The sequence below is a fragment of the Miscanthus floridulus genome, chromosome 13 (genome assembly GCF_019320115.1).
Source record: "Miscanthus floridulus cultivar M001 chromosome 13, ASM1932011v1, whole genome shotgun sequence".
Lineage (NCBI taxonomy): Eukaryota > Viridiplantae > Streptophyta > Magnoliopsida > Poales > Poaceae > Miscanthus > Miscanthus floridulus.
This window is the reverse complement of record NC_089592.1, coordinates 53,673,469-53,691,730: the sequence shown is the minus strand read 5'-3', so window position 1 is coordinate 53,691,730 and position 18,262 is coordinate 53,673,469. Positions and strand designations below refer to the sequence as shown.

The window sequence follows — 18,262 nt, the reverse complement described above, 5'->3', positions numbered from 1 at the left end:
CATCTGGCTACTCTTTTCTTATTTTCTTCGATGCTAACTAAAGCCCTTAACCGATGACCCGCCACATCTTCCAACTCATCCTTCATAAGAGTATCATAATCATCGGCTGTCAGCTGATTTTGAGAACGTATTCGCTTAGAGCCAATCTTAATTTCCCAAGGTAATACTGCGTTGTGTCCATATACTAACTGATAAGGCGTTACTTTGGTTGCACCATGACATAACATCCGATATGACCACAAGGCTTCATTTAATACTGTATGCCACCTCTTAGGATTTTCTTTAATTTTGCGCTTAATAAGTTTGATGATCCCTTTGTTAGAAGCCTCAGCCTGACCATTAGCTTGAGCATAATATGAAAAAGAATTTAAAACTTTAATTCCCATACCTACAGCAAACTCATCAAATTCTCCCGATGTAAACATAGTACCCTGATCGGTAGTGATAGTTTGAGGAATACCAAATCGGTAAACAATATGCTCCTTTACAAAATTGATCATATTAGCCGATGTCACCTTTTTTAAAGGAATTGCCTCAACCCATTTTGTGAAATAATCGGTAGCAACCAGAATAAATTTATGTCCTTTGCTCGATGGCGGATAAATCTGACTGATGAGATCGATAGCCCATCCCCGGAACGGCCAAGGTTTAATTATAGGGTTCATAGCCGATGCAGGCGCTCTTTGAATATTACCAAACTTTTGACACCCCTGACATCCTTTAAAATACTTAAAACAATCTTCAAGAATAGTCGACCAATAATATCCATTTCTTCTGATCATCCACTTCATCTTGAAAGCCGATTGATGCGCTCCACATACTCCTTCATGAATTTCACCCATCAAGCTTTTCGATTCATCACTGCTAACACATCTGAGTAAAACTCCATCTATAGTTCGATAATATAATTCATCATCGAGGAGCACATACTTGGTAGCTTGAAACCTTATACGTCTTTCAACCTTTTTATATGGATCCTTTAAATAATCGACAATCTCCTTTCTCTAGTCATCGGTATCGACCGCCGATGTTAGCACTTCCTGAATAGGCTGATACCCTGAAGCATGCTGAGCTAGTCGATTAGCCTCTTCATTATATAGTCGAGAAATATGTTCAAGATGAAAATCTCTAAACCCTTTCAACAATTGCAAACATCTTTCATAATACGAAATTAAAACTTCACTTCGGCATTCATAGATCCCAGCCAATTGATTTATAACTAGCATAGAATCACCAAAGATTTTAACAGCATCGGTACGTATCTCCTTCAGCAATTCCAACCCTTTTATCAAGGCTTGGTATTCAGCCTGATTGTTTGTTGACGTAGCAATAATCGGCAATGAAAACTCATACTTCCTTCCTTGAGGTGAAATCAACATAATGCCGATACCTGCTCCTTCACCACATGTAGATCCATCGAAGAAAAGTGTCCAAGGAGCAACCTCCAGAGAGTCCACTGTATTACAATGCTGAGTGACAAAATCAGCCATAACCTGCCCCTTAACTGCCTTAGTCGATTCGTAACGTAGTTCAAATTCTGATAATGCTAAAATCCACTTGCCGATTCTACCACTTAATATCGGCATCGACAGCATATACTTGACTACGTGTCTTTGCATATGACCGTACATTCGGTAGATAACAAATAATGTCTTAATTTGACACAAGAAAAGTATAAACACAGACATAATTTTTCGATGGCCGAATACCTTATCTCAGCATCCACTAATCTTCTGCTCAAATAATAAATAACACGTTCTTTCCCTTCAAATTCTTGAATAAGAGCTGAACCAATAACGGTATCATCAGTTGACAAATACAACCTGAAAGATTTTCCGTGTTGAGGTGGAACTAGCACCGGAGGATTTATTAAATATTTCTTAATTTCATCCAGGGCTAACTGCTGCTCAGCTCCCCATACAAATTCCCGATCGGCCTTCAATTTAAGTAATGGACTGAAAGCCTTGATCCTTCCCGACAGATTAGATATGAATCTTCTAATGAAATTAATCTTACCGATCAAAGATTACAATTCAGTATTATTGGCAGGAGCAATCACCTTGTTAATTGCATCAATAGACTTTCTACTGATTTTGATGCCCCGTTGATGCACCATAAAACCCAAAAATTGACCTGCCGATACACCAAATGCACATTTATTAGGATTCATCTTCAATCCATGCTTCCTTGTGCACTCCAATATCTTTCGTAAATCGGCTAGATGTTTTGTGATATCTCCAGACTTAATTACTACATCATCAATGTAGATCTCCACTAATGTACCGATGTATTCATGAAAAATAAAGTTCATAGCTCTTTGATAAGTAGCACCAGCATTTTTCAAACCAAACGTCATGACTATCCACTCAAACAACTCTACATGACCTGGACATCTGAAAGCAGTCTTGGGAATATCTTCTTCAGCCATGAATATTTGATTATAACCTGCATTACCATCCATGAAGCTGATTATTTGATGTCCGACTGCAGCATCAATCAACAAATCAGCAATCGGCATTGGATAGCCATCTATCGGTGTGGCTTTGTTAAGATTCCGAAAATCAATACAAACACGAAGTTTTCCATTTTTCTTATAAACAGGAACCACATTAGAGATCCACTCTGCATATCGACACTGCCGAATAAATTTTACCTCAATTAATTTAGTTATTTCGGCCTTAATGTCAGAAAGTATATTAGGGTTGCATCGGCGCGCTGGCTGCTGATGTGGCCGAAATTCAGATTTGATAGGTAACCGATGTTCAACTATCGATCGGTCTAATCCAGGCATCTCAGTATAATCCCAAGCAAAACAATCTTTATACTCTTTTAACAAATCAGTCATTTGCTGTTTATACTTGGAATCTAACTTAGCACTAATAAAAGTAGGTCTTGGCCTATTGCCATCACCAATATCTACTTCTACTAAATCATCTACCGATGTGAACCCTTGACCTAATTTTCCATCATCGGCAAACCTATCCATTAAAACTCTTCTTCAGAACCGACTGCTTGGATCGGTAGAATTTCATAATCAGCAACTCTAAGGAACTCTTTTTCCTAAACTTCTCCTGATATGCATTTAGTTCGCTCATAAGTATCTGATTCTGCCGATGCGATGATATAAGAAGAATCACCAGGGACAAACTCAATCTTATCCCCAATCCACTATACGAGGCATTGATGCATTGTAGAAGGAACACAACAATTAGCATGAATCCAATCCCTCTCTAGAAGCAGATTATATGCACCCTTGCCATTAATAACGAAGAACGTCGTCGGCAAGGTTTTGCTGCCGATAGTCAATTCGACGCATACCGCCCCTTTAGCTGGTGACACATTGCCTCCAAAATCCTTCAGCATCATATCGGTTTTGGCCAAGTCTTGATCTCCCTTACCAAGTTTCCGATACATCACATAAGGCATAATATTAATTACAGCCCCTCCGTCGATAAGTATCTTAGATACAGGCTGCCCATCAACTCTGCATTTCACAAACAAAGCCTTAAGATGCTGTCTCTCGTCATCAATAGGTTTCTCAAAAACAGCCATCATTGGATCTAGTGTCAACTGAGCTACTTGATCAGAGAGAACAACTTCGTCCTTATTATCAGATAGTGCCAAAAACTCCATCGGCAACATGAATACCATATTAACATCTACCGATGAACTCTTATTTTTGTGTTTTACCTGCCACTGCTGATGACCGGACCTCTCATTGGAGGAATTTTCCTCTTGGTATAAATCCTCCTGATGCTCACGTTGCATCCTTCTTTTCTGTGTCTTTGTTAGACCCTCCGGGCACCATCGAGGAAACTTGGTTTTCCAAACCGGCTGATAACAAGTCCTAGTTGATTCTACACGGCGTATATTAGGGTCCCTATAGAATATTTCTTCATCGGGAACTCTTGCGTTTGCCATTTCCTCAAGCTCCTCTTGATTCCTTGGAAAATATCCAGCGTGTTTACCAAGTCTTTCATATACACTAAGTCTGCCCCCCAGCCGATCATGCACTGACGCTCTGCCTCTGATCGGCTCATTGATAAATAAACCCTGATTGCCAGGTTGAAACCTCCTTTCTGACCGATTGACCCCATAATAACCATTGCACTCAGGGCAATTTTCAACAGTTGGCAATTTAATACCTTCTTCCCAACAATGGATGAAAAATGGGCACCTCCAATGATTTTTATGCCGATACCATTCTTTCCGACGTCTCTCTTCTTGCTGTTGTCGATATTGGTCCTTACGCTGACGCTAATCCTCCTGTTGCCTTCGATGGGTAATCACAATGCCAGGTCGAGGAGGGTTTTTGGAACTACTGCTTTCTCCCAGCAAACCCTTACTTTTTGCATCATCGGTAGTTATCCGATGTTGGGGATCTACTAATGCGTTCTTCTCAGCCACTTCTGACGTTAATACCTTGGTCTTCCCTTTGGCCTCCAACATATTTGCTGGAAAAGGGTGTTGATCAATTTTCATCGGCTTCTGGGCCTTGGAAGTACCAAACTTAATTCTCCCAGATTCAATAGCCGATTGTAACTGTTGCCTGAACACCTTGCACTCATTTGTACTGTATGAAGTTGCATTGTGCCATTTGCAGTACAAGATCTTCTTCAACTCTTCTGCCGATGGGATCATATGATTAGGTGACAGCTTAATTTAGCCCTCTTGAAGCAGAAGATCGAATATCTTGTCGGCTTTGGTGATATCAAAGGTAAACTTTTCTGGTTCTTTCTGACCAAAGGGACAAGATATCGGCTTTTTATTCTTAACCCACTCAGCTAAGCCGATAACTGGTTCTTCATCAGAATCAGAATCTCCTACTTCTTCAACAAATGATACTTTTTTACTCCAATTCTTTTTAGGCTAAAAAACCCTAGTATCTTGATCAGAGATCCTTTGCGCAAGATGACTGAGGCTTTCAAACTCCTGAGAAGCATATTTATCTTTAAGATGTGGCAATAACCCTTGGAAAGTTAGATCGGCAAGCTGCCGATCATCCAGCACCAGACTGTAGCACTTATTTTTACATCTCGTAGCCTTTGCACAAAGCTTTCTACCGATTCATCATTACGCTATCTCAACTTTACTAAATCGGTAAGCTTCTTTTCATGGATTCCAGTAAAGAAATACTTATGAAATTATTTTTCTAGATCAACCCAAGTAATAATAGAATTTGGTGGTAATGAAATGAACCATGTAAATGCCGATCCAGACAAAGATGATGAAAATAATCGAACTCTTAATTCATCTCTGCTAGCTGCCTCTCCACATTGAATAATGAAGCGATTGACGTGTTCCATTGTTGATGTATCATCTTGCCCAGAAAATTTAGTGAAATCTGGTACCTTGTACCGATTTGGGAGAGGAATTAAATCATATGCAGGAGGGTATGGAGTCCGATAAGAATAAGTATTGACCTTGGGCTTTATCCCAAACTGATCCTTCATAATTTCTGCTATCCTATCGGCCCAAAAAGCATCAGCCTCCTGATGACGAACTGGCTGAATTTCTATGGGAGGTGCCTGCTGATATCCCTCCACATATCTTTGTGGCCCATGATCTCCAGCAATCGGCATATTTACCGTTACTTGTGGTCCATTAACCTGTTGGAAAGGATTCATCGGCTGAGCTGCCGATGCTTGATTCTAGAAACCAGCTTGCATATGACCTTGTTGAATCCCTGCAACCTGTTGATTTTGCTGAACTGTATGTTGAACAGGTAACTGTCCTGACCAACCATTATTAGAACTCATCGGTACAAAACTTACCGATGGCTGGTAATTTGCTGACATTGTTGGATAATTATAACCAGCTTGAGGCATGAACTGAACCCAGTTTGACTCATAACAGGGGCTTTCTGCTGCATCGACAGTAAGCTTGCCGATGGACTTGAACTGGGTGTTTGAACCAAAGGCATCTGGAAACCTCATAGAGTTGGTTGCACAGTAGTTGCTGTGGCATATTGAGGCACTTGAGCCATCGGCGAAACAGCCGATGGTATAGGAGCTTTTCCTACTGCGTCAAATACTTGAGGTAACCCAGGATTGAAAGCAGATGACTCCGGAGGCATACCATATCCCCACCAATTAGCAGAAATCTGGCTATTCTGAGACACAGGGCCTGACATAGCTGATGCCGCTAGATCTGTATTAAGCTCAACTCGTCCTCCTGGTAGTACCGGATCTGATCGTATCGGTGTAGATTAAATATTAGGTAAGCCCGCCGATACTGGAGAAGAAGTAACTTCTGTACCCACAACGGCCGAGGGAGCCGATGGAGTATTAACAGATGTCGGCTCTGGTTGGTGATAGGCAGGCCCAACGTAATGCTGTGACGCTTGTCCTTCTTTGAGAGTTCGAACCACAGCATTATAAACAGTATTGGACAGTACATTGGAATGATTAATCAAAGCATGATTTACTGCAGAATTAACCATCTCTTGAAGTTTACCAGGATTGGAGTCAAAGGTAACCTGCCGAGGCAACGGCAAATCTTGCTTCTGGATGACTTGTCCACTTTTGTTTAGGCTAAACGATTTCAGACAAAGCTACCTGTATTCTTCTACAGCCTTTTCCATAGCCTGCCTCTACTCTTCCTTAAGATCTTCTTCTGATACCACGATAATGTTCCCTGAATCGATCTCGGAATTGAACATACTGATCGGATTGATTGGTCCCACCAGACGTGCCAAAAGATGTGTTGATGCAAAAGTGGATCTGCAAACACAAAGGGCTAATACCCGAATCGATATCCAAAGCGTGCCAGTCGATTTGACCTGTTAATCGACAAGGATGAAGATACGAGCACTTTGGTCCTGACAACAGCGATACGCCCGGAAGTCATGGCCAAGAGGTACTCACACGGAACTCGAGAATCGCCGAAGGTCGCACTGAAGCTATGCAACTCGCCGAATCAATGAGAACTCGTAAAAAAGGAAAAATATGCAAATTGATGAAGTCGCCGAAAAGTAAGTAGATGCAAATAGTAGTAAAAATTGGTTTTGATATTGATTGATATATCTATTACATTGCCCCTCAATCTATATTTATACCCTGATCTAAAGAGACATAGCCAAACACAACTAGGACACCAAGTCCAAATCTAAGGAAACATGCGACTCTTACATGAATCACACTCTAACAAATATAGAAAAGGAAATCAACTTCTATCTATTTCCCTGTCCGCCTCGATTACGATGGAAATCTCACCGACCTCCCTTCCATCGGCATACTTCCTATTTCATCGGCAGTAGCCTTCAAGCCTTCCTTCATCGACATCGACAATAACATCTCCAACCTTATCGGCAACGCCCGAGTCTAAATCAACCTCTCCATCGATCACCACCATTCATCGGCAACCATCTTTACAAGCTGATTTTCATTGACTGTCAGTGTATACAGTAACTTTCCTCCTGCCGGTTAGCCCACTCTAATCATTTTGACACGTGCAAAAAACGGTATCAACACGCTTAAGCCCTCTACTCACCGGTCTTTTTTTACGCTTAAGCCTCTCACCCTATCCATTGGATCAGCATCTAGTGGTCCTGATCGATAGTTTTCAAGTTTGCACAGGTTGTTGGTTTGCATCTGATATGTTGCCATTAAATATAGACTATTTACGAAACTAAATGCATAGATTGAGATTGTTTTGCATGACGAATTTTTAAGCCTAATTAACATGTGCTAATTATGGATTAATTAGGTCTAATAAATTCGTCTCGCGGATTACCGAATGATTCTGTAATTTGTTTTTTTATTAGTATCTAAACACCTCCATGTGACACCTTCTAAACTTTAGTTTTTGGATCAAAACATAGTTCAGTGTTCAGCTACGGCAGTTCATCGTAGAGGAGTACAGTTCAGTGATCCAGGATTCAGCTGCTCCTTCGTGGCAATTGTACATGTTTGTTTACAGTTCTCTACATGGTACCTGGCGCGAGACACCTGAATGGATGCATATCCATAATCCCAGCATGGTGCCATGGTGCATGTACCATGGGCACCCACTGCATTGTGCCAAAACTGCTGGTCAGGCCGAGGAGATGGCTGCCGCCATGGGATGAGACCACCGAGCTTGAGAAGAGAAGATGAACCTCGCCTCTCCTCCTCTGCATCCCCTGCAATATTTGCTGGAGTAGAGGCAGCCAGAGGCCAAAAGAGCCAGGGAGAGCTGTCAGCTCAGCTGCAACTTGCAGGGTTGCGGCATCTCTGTCCTGTCCTCTTTACCGGAGTACTACTGCACTTGTGTGTACCTGTAGGAAGATCCTTGGAACATGAAAAACAAAATAATATATCTCTTATCTCTGACTTGGAGTGGCATGATATTTATTAGTCTGACTTGGTCTTCTTCGTTTTATTAGTCTGCTAAAAATAGATGAGATGACAGTGGATGCTGGATATGTGCTGTTTAATAACTAACCTAATGCACACGGTAACAGTGCTACTGCCACTCAAGAAAAGAACTGGACTCTATGTTTTTATTTATTTTTTGTGGTTGAGAAAATAAGCATCATTTATATATTTAAAAATATAAAATGAGAATATGTCTGCAAATAATGACGCATGTAGGTTATGGTTAAAGTTAAACCGCCAGACGGTTAAAGAGCAACCGCTGGATGGGGGGAAAGTGAGTGGGGAAGACGACAGCTCTGCAGCTGCAACGAACCCCTCCCTCCAGTTTCTCTGCCGCCGTTCGGTCCCTTCGCCTCCTCTCGGCCAACCGCCCTTGTCTACTCCCTCTTCCATCTCCTCTCCCTCTCCCTCTGCTGAGTCCATACCCATCCTGGTCCTGGCAAAAACTGCTTGCTCCCCATAAATATCAGGAAGCCACCCACAGAGACGCCCAGAGGGAGAGAGGTGAATCCAATTCAGTCGTCTCGGAACAGATTCTTCTTCGTGGGGGGCAAGAACCTGGTTTCCACTTCCGCTTACTGCATGGTTTTTGCCGCCGTGGACGGTAGGTCCTTGCTCTGGTGAGACAATTGCGGGGCCAAAAGGAGCCGGGAAAAGGCCGTAGAAAGACAGGAATTTTTGTCCATAGTCAGAGGCCCGATTGTTCTGTTCTTATCCCCGCGGGCGAGCGATTTGACCATCCACCCCGCATTCGCACATCCGCCGCCTCGCCGCCTCTTCCACTCCTGCCGCTTCGCTTTGTCAAAGAAGATAGAGAGCTGTATTGTTGCCGTCGACCGCTCCAGCCACCTCAGATGCCCATTTCAATGCCCGTCGCGTTTAATTCATCCGTGTTTTTAAAGTTTTGTGGTAAAGGCGGCGCCTTTGTCATCGAAGCCGAAGTTTTGTGGGTTGTTCCTTGGATTGTGTAATTTGCGTGTCGAGTTCGAGGTTTATTTGGTTCCATAAAAAAAATGCAAAATTGAGACGCTAGTCACCTGTGGTTTGTGTAAGAAAATTGTGTCCTGGGTCGTTTTGCAAAGAATTGGAGACCTGACGTTTTTTTTATGGAAACAGGAGACCTGACGTTTTATTTTTATTTTTATTTTTTACACCGTGGTTGTTTGCATGATTGAGTCGAACTGCATCTTGCAGTGGTGTGCTTCGATTCAGTTCAAATGTCAGCGATCTCCTCTTCGCTGATGGTGAAATTAGGCTTATGCTGATGCTTATGCTAAAATGTTGTGAGAGAAAAAACGTTGTTCCATGGCTGAAAATGAATAAGCTCAAGCGAAAAGGGCGGAGCTGGTTTGGCTGTAATTTACTTGCACATAGGACTATGATTTCGTTCAGTAATCAGTAGTGTTTATATGTGTACTCTGTGTTTATATGAATTCCACACCTTATATAATCTCGTGGGTTTAGCAGTAAAGTACTCTCATGTATGTGCAAAGGTTGCCCCATTACCTGTCCATATCCTGAACTCAAGTGCCTGTATATTAAATGACTGCTTCTATCTTCAGTTAGCTATTCTCATTTCCAGCTATGCTATCATATGCCATGTCTAGTAATATCATTTGCCTTATCATATGCACAGTTGATAGAAATACTGCACCACTTGATCTTATTAACACAATTGTTTAGTGTTTCAACTAACATAATGGTTTTGCTTTAAAGGTTTAAGTTTGAGTTGCTTCCCTTATTGCTGGGACCGACAACCGCTGCGCATTGATGGAGGCCTCACCCAGCCCAAGAACACTGATGCCAAGCTTCTTCAGCGAAGAATTCAGCTCCGCTCCATTCTCCAACATCTTCAGTGACGATAGAAGCAACAAACCACTGGATGAAATTGAGAAGAGTAAATCTTTCATTGGTTCGAGTGCTCAAGAAACCTCTCAAGATATGAAAGACCATCCACAGACTGAATCAAACCTTTTTGGCGCAAATCAGAAATCAACCTCTCCTGGAGGTCTTGCAGAGAGGATGGCCGCAAGAGCGGGTTTTGGTGTCCTGAAAATTGACACGTCCCGTGTCAGTTCATCTGGTGCACCAATCCGGTCTCCTGTGACAATTCCTCCTGGTGTGAGCCCAAGGGAACTTCTTGAGTCACCGGTTTTCCTTCCAAATGCCATTGTAAGTGTCTGTATTCATTGTGTGATTTTTGTCTGGGTGATACTGTGAAGGATAGGCTGGCCAATAGCTTTGAACTATATTCTAACCTGATAATCTAATTGGTTGTTTTTTTACCATTTTCCAATGTCTTATTGCGAAGGTGGAATTTTCGAAGAAGAAAAAAAGGTGAACCAATCTTTATTGTCTGAACATTCCGTAACTGTTTATATCTCTGCAGTCGCAACCTTCTCCTACCACTGGTAAATTGCCATTCCTGATGCCTAATAATTTTAAATCAACAATGCCGTCCGTCCCCGAGAAGTCTGAAGATCACTCACATGAAGATTCTGCGTTTTCCTTCCAGCCCATTTTGAGGTCTAAACCATCAACCTTATGGACTGCAGAGAAGGTAATTTGCCTGATCACCTATTTATTGCCATTGCTATTTCTTATAATTGCATTTTCTTTTTTTTTCTACTAATTCAATCTGCAAAAGCATATCTAGCAGTTAATAATGTACTTATTTATTGCCATTGCTATTTCTTATAATTGCATTTTTATTTTTATTTTCTACTAATTCAATCTGCAAAAGCATATGTAGCAGTTAATAATGCACTCGCCTTGATGAATTTGCACTGTCAGGGGTCAAGTGTTGTTCACCAAACCCAGTCCTTAGCGAAGGATAGTCAGGAGTTAAATCTTCATGCCAACCCAACTGCGACCAAGCATGAAACTGAGGAAAATCTAGTTAAACCTAAGACATATGATTCCATGTTTGATAATGATCATCCTTCCCCTGACGTTGAGCCAGAACAGAGCGAGGAAATCCAAAATGGGGAAGATTCTTCAGCTCCAGTCACTGGCACCGCCGAGGATGGATATAACTGGAGAAAATATGGAGAAAAGCAAGTGAAGAACAGTCAACATCCAAGGAGCTACTACAAATGCACTCACCCAAAATGCCCTGTCAAGAAAATGGTGGAGCGTTCTCTAGAAGGTCATATAACGGAGATAGTCTACAGAGGTTCTCATAGTCACCCACTGCCGCTTCCCAACCGCCGGCCGAGTGTCCCTTTGTCGCAATTCAATGATTCAGAAGCTGATGGTCTGGAGAACTTCAGTTCCAAGCCTGGGCCTGGCTATAACTCGGCAACTTCACAGGGAATTGCTCCGAATGGCCAGTTCCAAGATGTGCACAGCGGAGCTCTTGAAACAAAACTGTCTGGCTCGCTTACTACAACCGAGATTGCTGACACGTCTGTTATGGAGTCTATGGATGTCTCATCAACACTCTCCTCCAATGAGAAGGGTAATAGGGCAATGCATTGTGCTGTTTCTTCAACCAATGGCATGAACGAAGACGAGACTGAATCTAAAAGAAGGTTGGACCTTGTTACCAAGTACATAATTCTAGCTACCATCCTAGTCAACGAATTCTCATTTGTTCCTTTGACTCTTTTCCAGGAAAATGGAGGTTTCTGCCGCTACTAACACTAGCAACACTGGCATTGATATGGCGGCTATGGCATCAAGGGCTTCCCGGGAGCCTCTGATTGTCGTGCAAACAACAAGCGAGGTCGACATCCTTGACGATGGCTACCGCTGGCGCAAGTATGGGCAGAAAGTTGTGAAAGGCAACCCAAACCCAAGGTCAGTCTTGGTGCCAATTTCCGTCTGACTCATCCTTTATCAGGAAACCAAGTGGAATTTTAGCCTCTTCAATTGTTCAACACACCCTTCTATTTGCATATAGGAGCTACTATAAATGCACTTATGCGGGCTGCTCAGTGCGCAAGCATGTGGAGAGGGCCTCGAACGATCTCAAGTCCGTGATCACGACGTATGAGGGGAAACACAACCATGAAGTTCCAGCTGCCAGGAACAGCAATGGGCATCCGACCTCTGGCTCCTGTGCTGCGCCACAGGGTAGCGGCCTTCACCGGAGGCCAGAGCCTCCACAATTCAGCATGGCTCAATTGAGCGGCGCTGCTGCTGCCTACGGCTCACTCTGTCTCTCACCACAACTCAGTGCAGCTGCAGCTTCTGGGGGTTTCTCCTTCGGAATGCTGCCTTCTGGCATGGCAATGCCGGTACCATCTCTGGGCAACTTCATGCCAGCGCAGGTGCCTGGCCATGGATCGCCAATGCAGGGCTGCACAGGCCTCATGCTGCAAAGAGGCGAGGCGAAGGTGAACCCAGAGCAGCAGTCCGGATTACCGGTGGCGAATGGGAATGCCTCGGCAACTTACCAGCAGCTCATGGGCAGGTGGTCTCAGGATCATCAGATGTAAATACTCCAGCAGGGACAGAGATGAAGAGATAGGATTTGTTATTTGCTTGTGTACATAAACAATGTCATTGCTCAGTGGTTTCTTCTACCGTAGCTCCTTTGTTTGCTTTCAGCCTTTAGTACAGAAGATTATTCTGATAATAGTAAGGAGGGAGAGAGGGAAAGGGGAAGAGACGAACTTGGGTCATCAGGCTTTGCTGTTGTGTTCATTGAATTATTCAGACTAGGGTAGCTTCAATATCTGCTCTTTCGCAGTGATGTGAACATTCAAAGACAGACCATCCCATAAATCAGTCAGCATTTTGCTGGTCGTTTTCTTTTTTAATAAAAAAGCACTAATTACGTGATTGATTGACCTTCGCTTGTCCACGTCCTGAGTTGTTTGCAAGTCTGAGTTCACAGTTCAGCTAGGAGTTGAACAATAATCAGTTAAGATGGCACTGCAGCTCAAGTCACCGAAGTCAGGCATGATTCAAGGCACACACGCTAACACTAATGATGGAGCAAGGTTTCACAAACCACAAAGAAAACATGAAACAGCAAATGCAAGGGCCAATTCGTCACCCAGGATCGGGGCATATATCATAGGGTAGCTTTGCGTTTCAAGTTACCGGAATCTGAGAGTGAAACAAAAGCCACAACATGGCGATCGAGTAGTGTTCCACTTCGACCTGACGAGGGTTCGATCAAAGAATACATTCAGGCAACATAGACAGTGTTCCCACGGCTAGCATGCCATATTGCCATCTCATGAAAGTAGCAGAGGAGATGAGTTCATCTGCAGCATGACCCCCCAAAAAACTGTCCCAGCCAAAACACGTCGCCATAACATAGCTTGACCCCATGCAGTGCAGCTTAACCTGTATCAAAGAAAATTTGGGCAGAACAGAAATCAGCAGCTTGCATAGCATGCATGCATCAAGTTTGGGAAGGTCTATACAGAGGAAATGATATCACATATTCACATCAGTGTCGGGGAAACAAGTTCACCTGGAAGAAAATTAAACAGCTTCAAACCCCTTGCTCCTCAGCTCATCCTATGAACGTCTGCTTGGTGTTGCCAACCAAGTGGTAACCGCCAGGGATTGGCCGGGATGGTGGTGCTGCTTCAGTTGGCTCAGTCAAGCCAATGTCACTCGACCAATTGCCTGGCCCTTCAAGCAAAACCAACACTCGTCAAAACTCAGCAGTCAAAACAAAGGCATTATGCCAATTTGGATTTCTCTCCGTCACTATTTGGATAGCCTAATTAATTGCTCCTAGGTACAAAATATATACTGCCTGCTAGCAACAGGAAATTCAAAAGCAGATGCGTAGGAAGTAGTAGGAAGCTTACGGTGGCTGTTTCTAACTGTGATCAGATTCTAGAATGGTGCATTAAGAATGAAACATCACAATAACTTTGATGACTAGTGATTTGAGGTTCTAAACTTGTGATCAACAAATTATTCTTGAATCTTGGTGATCCAATATGTGTTATGTGTAAGAAAAGGCATTGATGGATGCCTAACTCAATCCAGCATTATATACGACGTAAACATTTTATTCACAGATGAAGCATGCATATGTTAATATGTAACATACAAAAACTTACTCTCAACTTGTGGTTAACAAAAACAATAATAAAGTAGTCTAATAGCACGCCCCCAGTGCAGAACACTATAATTTCAAGAAAATAAGTTAACCAATTTGAACACTCTAACCATCTAAGGAGGCAAGACATAATTGGTTTATCGATCATCATGTGCATCACTTTGGGACCCCTTGCCCAAATATTAATGTAGCTCTTAACTTGAGCACATCAAAGAGAGTTCTGCAGGGACATATATACAAGTTTTAACCCTGAAACATATACCAGTGCGAGTGCGCACAGATCAAGCAATGAACTTTTTTTTTTTACTTTTCTGAGGAAGAAATATCAAGCAATGAACTAGTAGTAGAGCAAATATAAATGAATGTGGCAAGAAGATACACAGAGGCGATTTACCAGCGAATGAGTCCAAAGCAAACACATTGAGCAGGACGGAAACCCCATAATATAATTCTGAAGCAGAATAGCCATTAGCCAGAGATGAGATGAGGACGAGGCATGGACGCATGAACATGGTATACCTGAGGAGACCGCCCGCGGCAGCTCCCAATCGCGGACGAATCGGTTGGCAATGCCGTACTCGCGGGGAGGCGCCACCAGGTGGTAGCGTTCGCAGTCGACAACCTTGCGGGCGAGCACGTCGACGGCGAAGAGGTGGTCCTCGAGGAAGGAGTAGACGACGGCGGGGTTGTGGGGGTGGATGAGCGCGAGCACGGGAGCCGTCTTTGGGAGGCCAGTGGCCTTGTAGGTGTCGTCGGCCCAGACGTCGGCGAAGGTGGCCTGGTGCTCCAGCGTCCACTCCGTGGCGTCCGGATCGCGCAGCGTCCAGACGGTGACCTTGTTGGGAGCGCCTCCGCGGCGGTAGGTGTCGACGAAGCGCAGGCTGCCGGCGCTGACCCCGACGTAGCGGAGCTGGTCGAGCACCCCCAGGCCTCCCTGCTCTTGAGCACGCATGGGCGGGGCAGCGGGACGAAGCCGAGCACGGGGTCGTCGGCGAAGGGGTAGGCGGTGAGGACGCCCCAGGAGTAGTCGGCCCACCAGAGCCTGCCGTGGTGGGCGAGCGTGCGGAGCGGCGCGAGCACGCGAGCTGGGAGGGGGTAGCGCACGCGCTTGTTGACCCACTCGCCGACGTCGGAGGCGAAGCAGCGGAGGTCGGCCTTGTCCGTGCCCATGAAGGGCAGGAGCTCGGCGACCACGTAGCCGCCGCCGCTGCCGGGGGAGGCGAGGACGCCGACGAGCGCCTGGTGCTGGATGGGCTCTTGGGGTCCGTGTCCGGGAGGCGGAGCGCGGAGCCCGTGGCGGCGTCGAGGACGAAGTAGCGCGGGTCGGAGTAGCGCAGGTGGACGGACTGCTCGCCCGGGAGGTCGACGTCGACGCGGGTGAGCGGCGCGTCGAGGATCGTGGAGAGGAGGAGCAGGCCCGAGGGGTCCGCGGCGAGCAGGAACGGGAAGTTCCGCGGCGTGGGGCGGGCCGGGAAGACCCGCGGGGAGACGGCCAGGCGCGACACGCGCGGGGGCGCGACCAGCGCCAGGGACACGTCGGCGCCGCCCTCGAGCTCGACGACGCGCGGGATGCTGCCGAGGATGACCCACGGCGACGTCGGCCGTGGCGGGCGGCGGGCGCCATCTGAGGGCGGTGGGGGCGTGCCGCGGCTGTGGCGGCGAGTGGGGAGAAAAGAGAGGGTTTTGGCTTGGTTTGGGCGTTTGGCTGCGGGCGTGGCGGAGCCGGCGAGGTCACAAGAAAGCGAGGGTGGAGTGGAGTGGTGGGCCCCCTGTCCGTACGAGCTTAAGCTGCTTCCCAAATTGTCACCAACGACTGTTATCCAAAAGACAACGTTTTCCTTGTGTAGTCTGGGCTTGTTTTAGCTTATTTCAGCTTATTTTCTCTCATGAAACACTATTGAATTTGTCGAAACCAGTCGAAATAAGGTCGAAATGTGACCAGCCAAACACCCATCCATTCATATTTGATAGTGGTACATGCAAAGGGTTTAATATATATTTTTGGTCTTCTTCAACAATGAGACTTAAAAGAGAATTCTTTTTGCAAATGGGTCGTCAGAAAAGAGAATATTATACCTCTCCTGACACCTAAAATAAGTTATTCTGTTGGAGGAGAGTGTTTGACTGATCCATTGCGCAGTAGATTTCAGATGATTTCGGATGATTCAATAGTGTTCTGTGAGAGAGAATAAGCTGAAACAAGCTGGAACTTGATCAGCCGAACACGCCGTATAGATATTCTATTGGAGACCTATTTTAAATTTGGGTGTCACGATGGGTCACAACCTCACCCTGGCATTGTCGCGTACCGACGACGACCGACTGTCCCGGACTGCTGGACCGGCCACGGTGTGAGGGGACTGATGTGGTGTGAAGCATGGCCTTGGCCATGTGTCGGTGGTGGAGCTACCGCCTACACGAGGGCCTCGTGGGTCCCACAAGCAAGTCCACCTGCTAGCCTAAATATACATGCATCTTTTTAGGATGAATTTTAAGCAAGTTAAATTCATGAGCAGTTTTCAAATTAAGGTATCACCTAGTACTACGAACCTTAAAAATGTATATTTAATCACTAAATTTGTTAAGTGGTACATCGTAGTTTTTATATTGCCTCGTGCATAGCATTGCGCTATAACATTGATTGTGACTGTCACTTTACATTTAACCCATCATATATTACATCTATCTCACCCTTTGCATTTGAAAAAAAAAGAAAAGTAGAAAAGCCAGCATAGACCTTGCCTCTAACCTCACTACCTTGTGCGCGTTGTCGTCTCGTCTCCTTAGACTGGCCACAATGTGAGCGGTGTCGAAAAGAATCTATATACTTTGCTTGTGTGGATGCCCAGAAATGATGGATCGATTACAACGTTCTGCATTGATGCTTGAGTGCATGTGGGACCAAAATTTTCAGAACTTTACAACCATTCCCTTTCATGTCATGGCGACGAGCGGATTCGGGACGGTAGGGTTTGGGGAGGATGGATACGAGCGATGCCCCTAGTAGGGAATTTAAGGATCCATTCTATAGGTGAGACGACACCAAAGCTCAATGGCAATACGACCGTGGTTGTTATGGGGCTATGGTGTAAAAAGCTAGCCTAAAAATTGTCAGGGTCTTTAACATAGTCTAGTGATTTAGAAATGTATTTTCAAAGTTTGTGAATGTAAGTGATAGTTTTTTTGACAAGTTTAGAAGCCGTTTATACATTTTAACTCTTTTAATTGAAAATCGTAGAAGTGCAGTTATTTAGGACTAAAGGAATATAATCTTATCTAAATAAATTTGATTCGGAGTTTATAATTTTTGCAATCTGCTGGATTCACCGGATCGTTTGCCCGCACACCACGGCACACCCCGCCCGGCCAGCCGAGGAGATCAGGGCTTCCCCAACGCTGATTTTTTATCAGTAGCCCCAAGTGCCATGTAGGATCGAATAAAAAAGTAGGTGCTCTACACTTGTGATATTTTTTAATTTTAACACTTTTTGTAAACTAATTTTAAATCTAACATTGTTTGTTTTTTTACTTCAAAACTAACACTTTTGGCCGCGCCTATTGTCATGGTGCGGCGAAATACCTGTGCCACGCCATGCATGGTGGCGCGGCGGAAGGGGTGACGTGGCGAAGACCCGGGCGCTGACCGATGATGTGGCAAAGTTTGCCGCGCCACCGATCTTGGCGCGGTCCGGACGCGCCACGGCGCATGGTCCTGTATGCGTCTAGGTCCTGCCGCGCCATGGGCCGTGGCGCGTCAGTGCCGCGCCGTGGGCGGTGGCGCGGCAAACCTTGCCACGTCACCGGTCAGCGCCCAGGTCTTCGCCACGTCACCCCTCCCGCCACGCCACCATGCATGGCGCGGCACCGGCAT

The 18,262-nt window shown here is 44.9% G+C and overlaps 1 protein-coding gene and 1 pseudogene across 3 annotated transcripts; one reads left to right on the top strand and one right to left on the bottom strand.

The window, feature by feature from the left end:
• The first annotated feature begins 8,678 nt into the window (after positions 1 to 8,678).
• On the top strand, positions 8,679 to 13,130 carry LOC136500563 (probable WRKY transcription factor 2). 3 transcript variants are annotated; one of them, XM_066495935.1, is made up of 6 exons: positions 8,679 to 8,961; positions 10,074 to 10,529; positions 10,747 to 10,917; positions 11,151 to 11,890; positions 11,973 to 12,158; positions 12,262 to 13,130. In XM_066495935.1, the coding sequence occupies exons 2-6, from the start codon at positions 10,128 to 10,130 to the stop codon at positions 12,797 to 12,799; spliced, it is 2,037 nt and encodes a 678-aa protein (XP_066352032.1). In that variant the 5' UTR covers positions 8,679 to 8,961; positions 10,074 to 10,127; the 3' UTR covers positions 12,800 to 13,130. The 3 variants fall into 3 exon arrangements, with proteins under 3 accessions (XP_066352032.1, XP_066352033.1, XP_066352034.1); XM_066495937.1 differs by lacking the exon at positions 8,679 to 8,961 and having other exon boundaries at positions 10,392 to 10,529; positions 10,747 to 10,768; positions 10,873 to 10,917; XM_066495936.1 differs by having other exon boundaries at positions 8,679 to 10,529.
• Positions 13,131 to 13,356: 226 nt separating this feature from the next.
• On the bottom strand, positions 13,357 to 18,262 carry LOC136499824 (uncharacterized; annotated as a pseudogene).

Excerpts from the sequence above, each read along its gene's own strand:
- LOC136500563 (XM_066495935.1), top strand. The coding sequence starts at position 10,128 with ATGGAGGCCTCACCCAGCCCAAGAACACTGATGCCAAGCTTCTTCAGC. Across the intron at positions 10,530-10,746 it reads TTTTCCTTCCAAATGCCATT|TCGCAACCTTCTCCTACCAC; the intron begins GTAAGTGTCTGT and ends ATATCTCTGCAG. Across the intron at positions 11,891-11,972 it reads GAGACTGAATCTAAAAGAAG|GAAAATGGAGGTTTCTGCCG; the intron begins GTTGGACCTTGT and ends ACTCTTTTCCAG.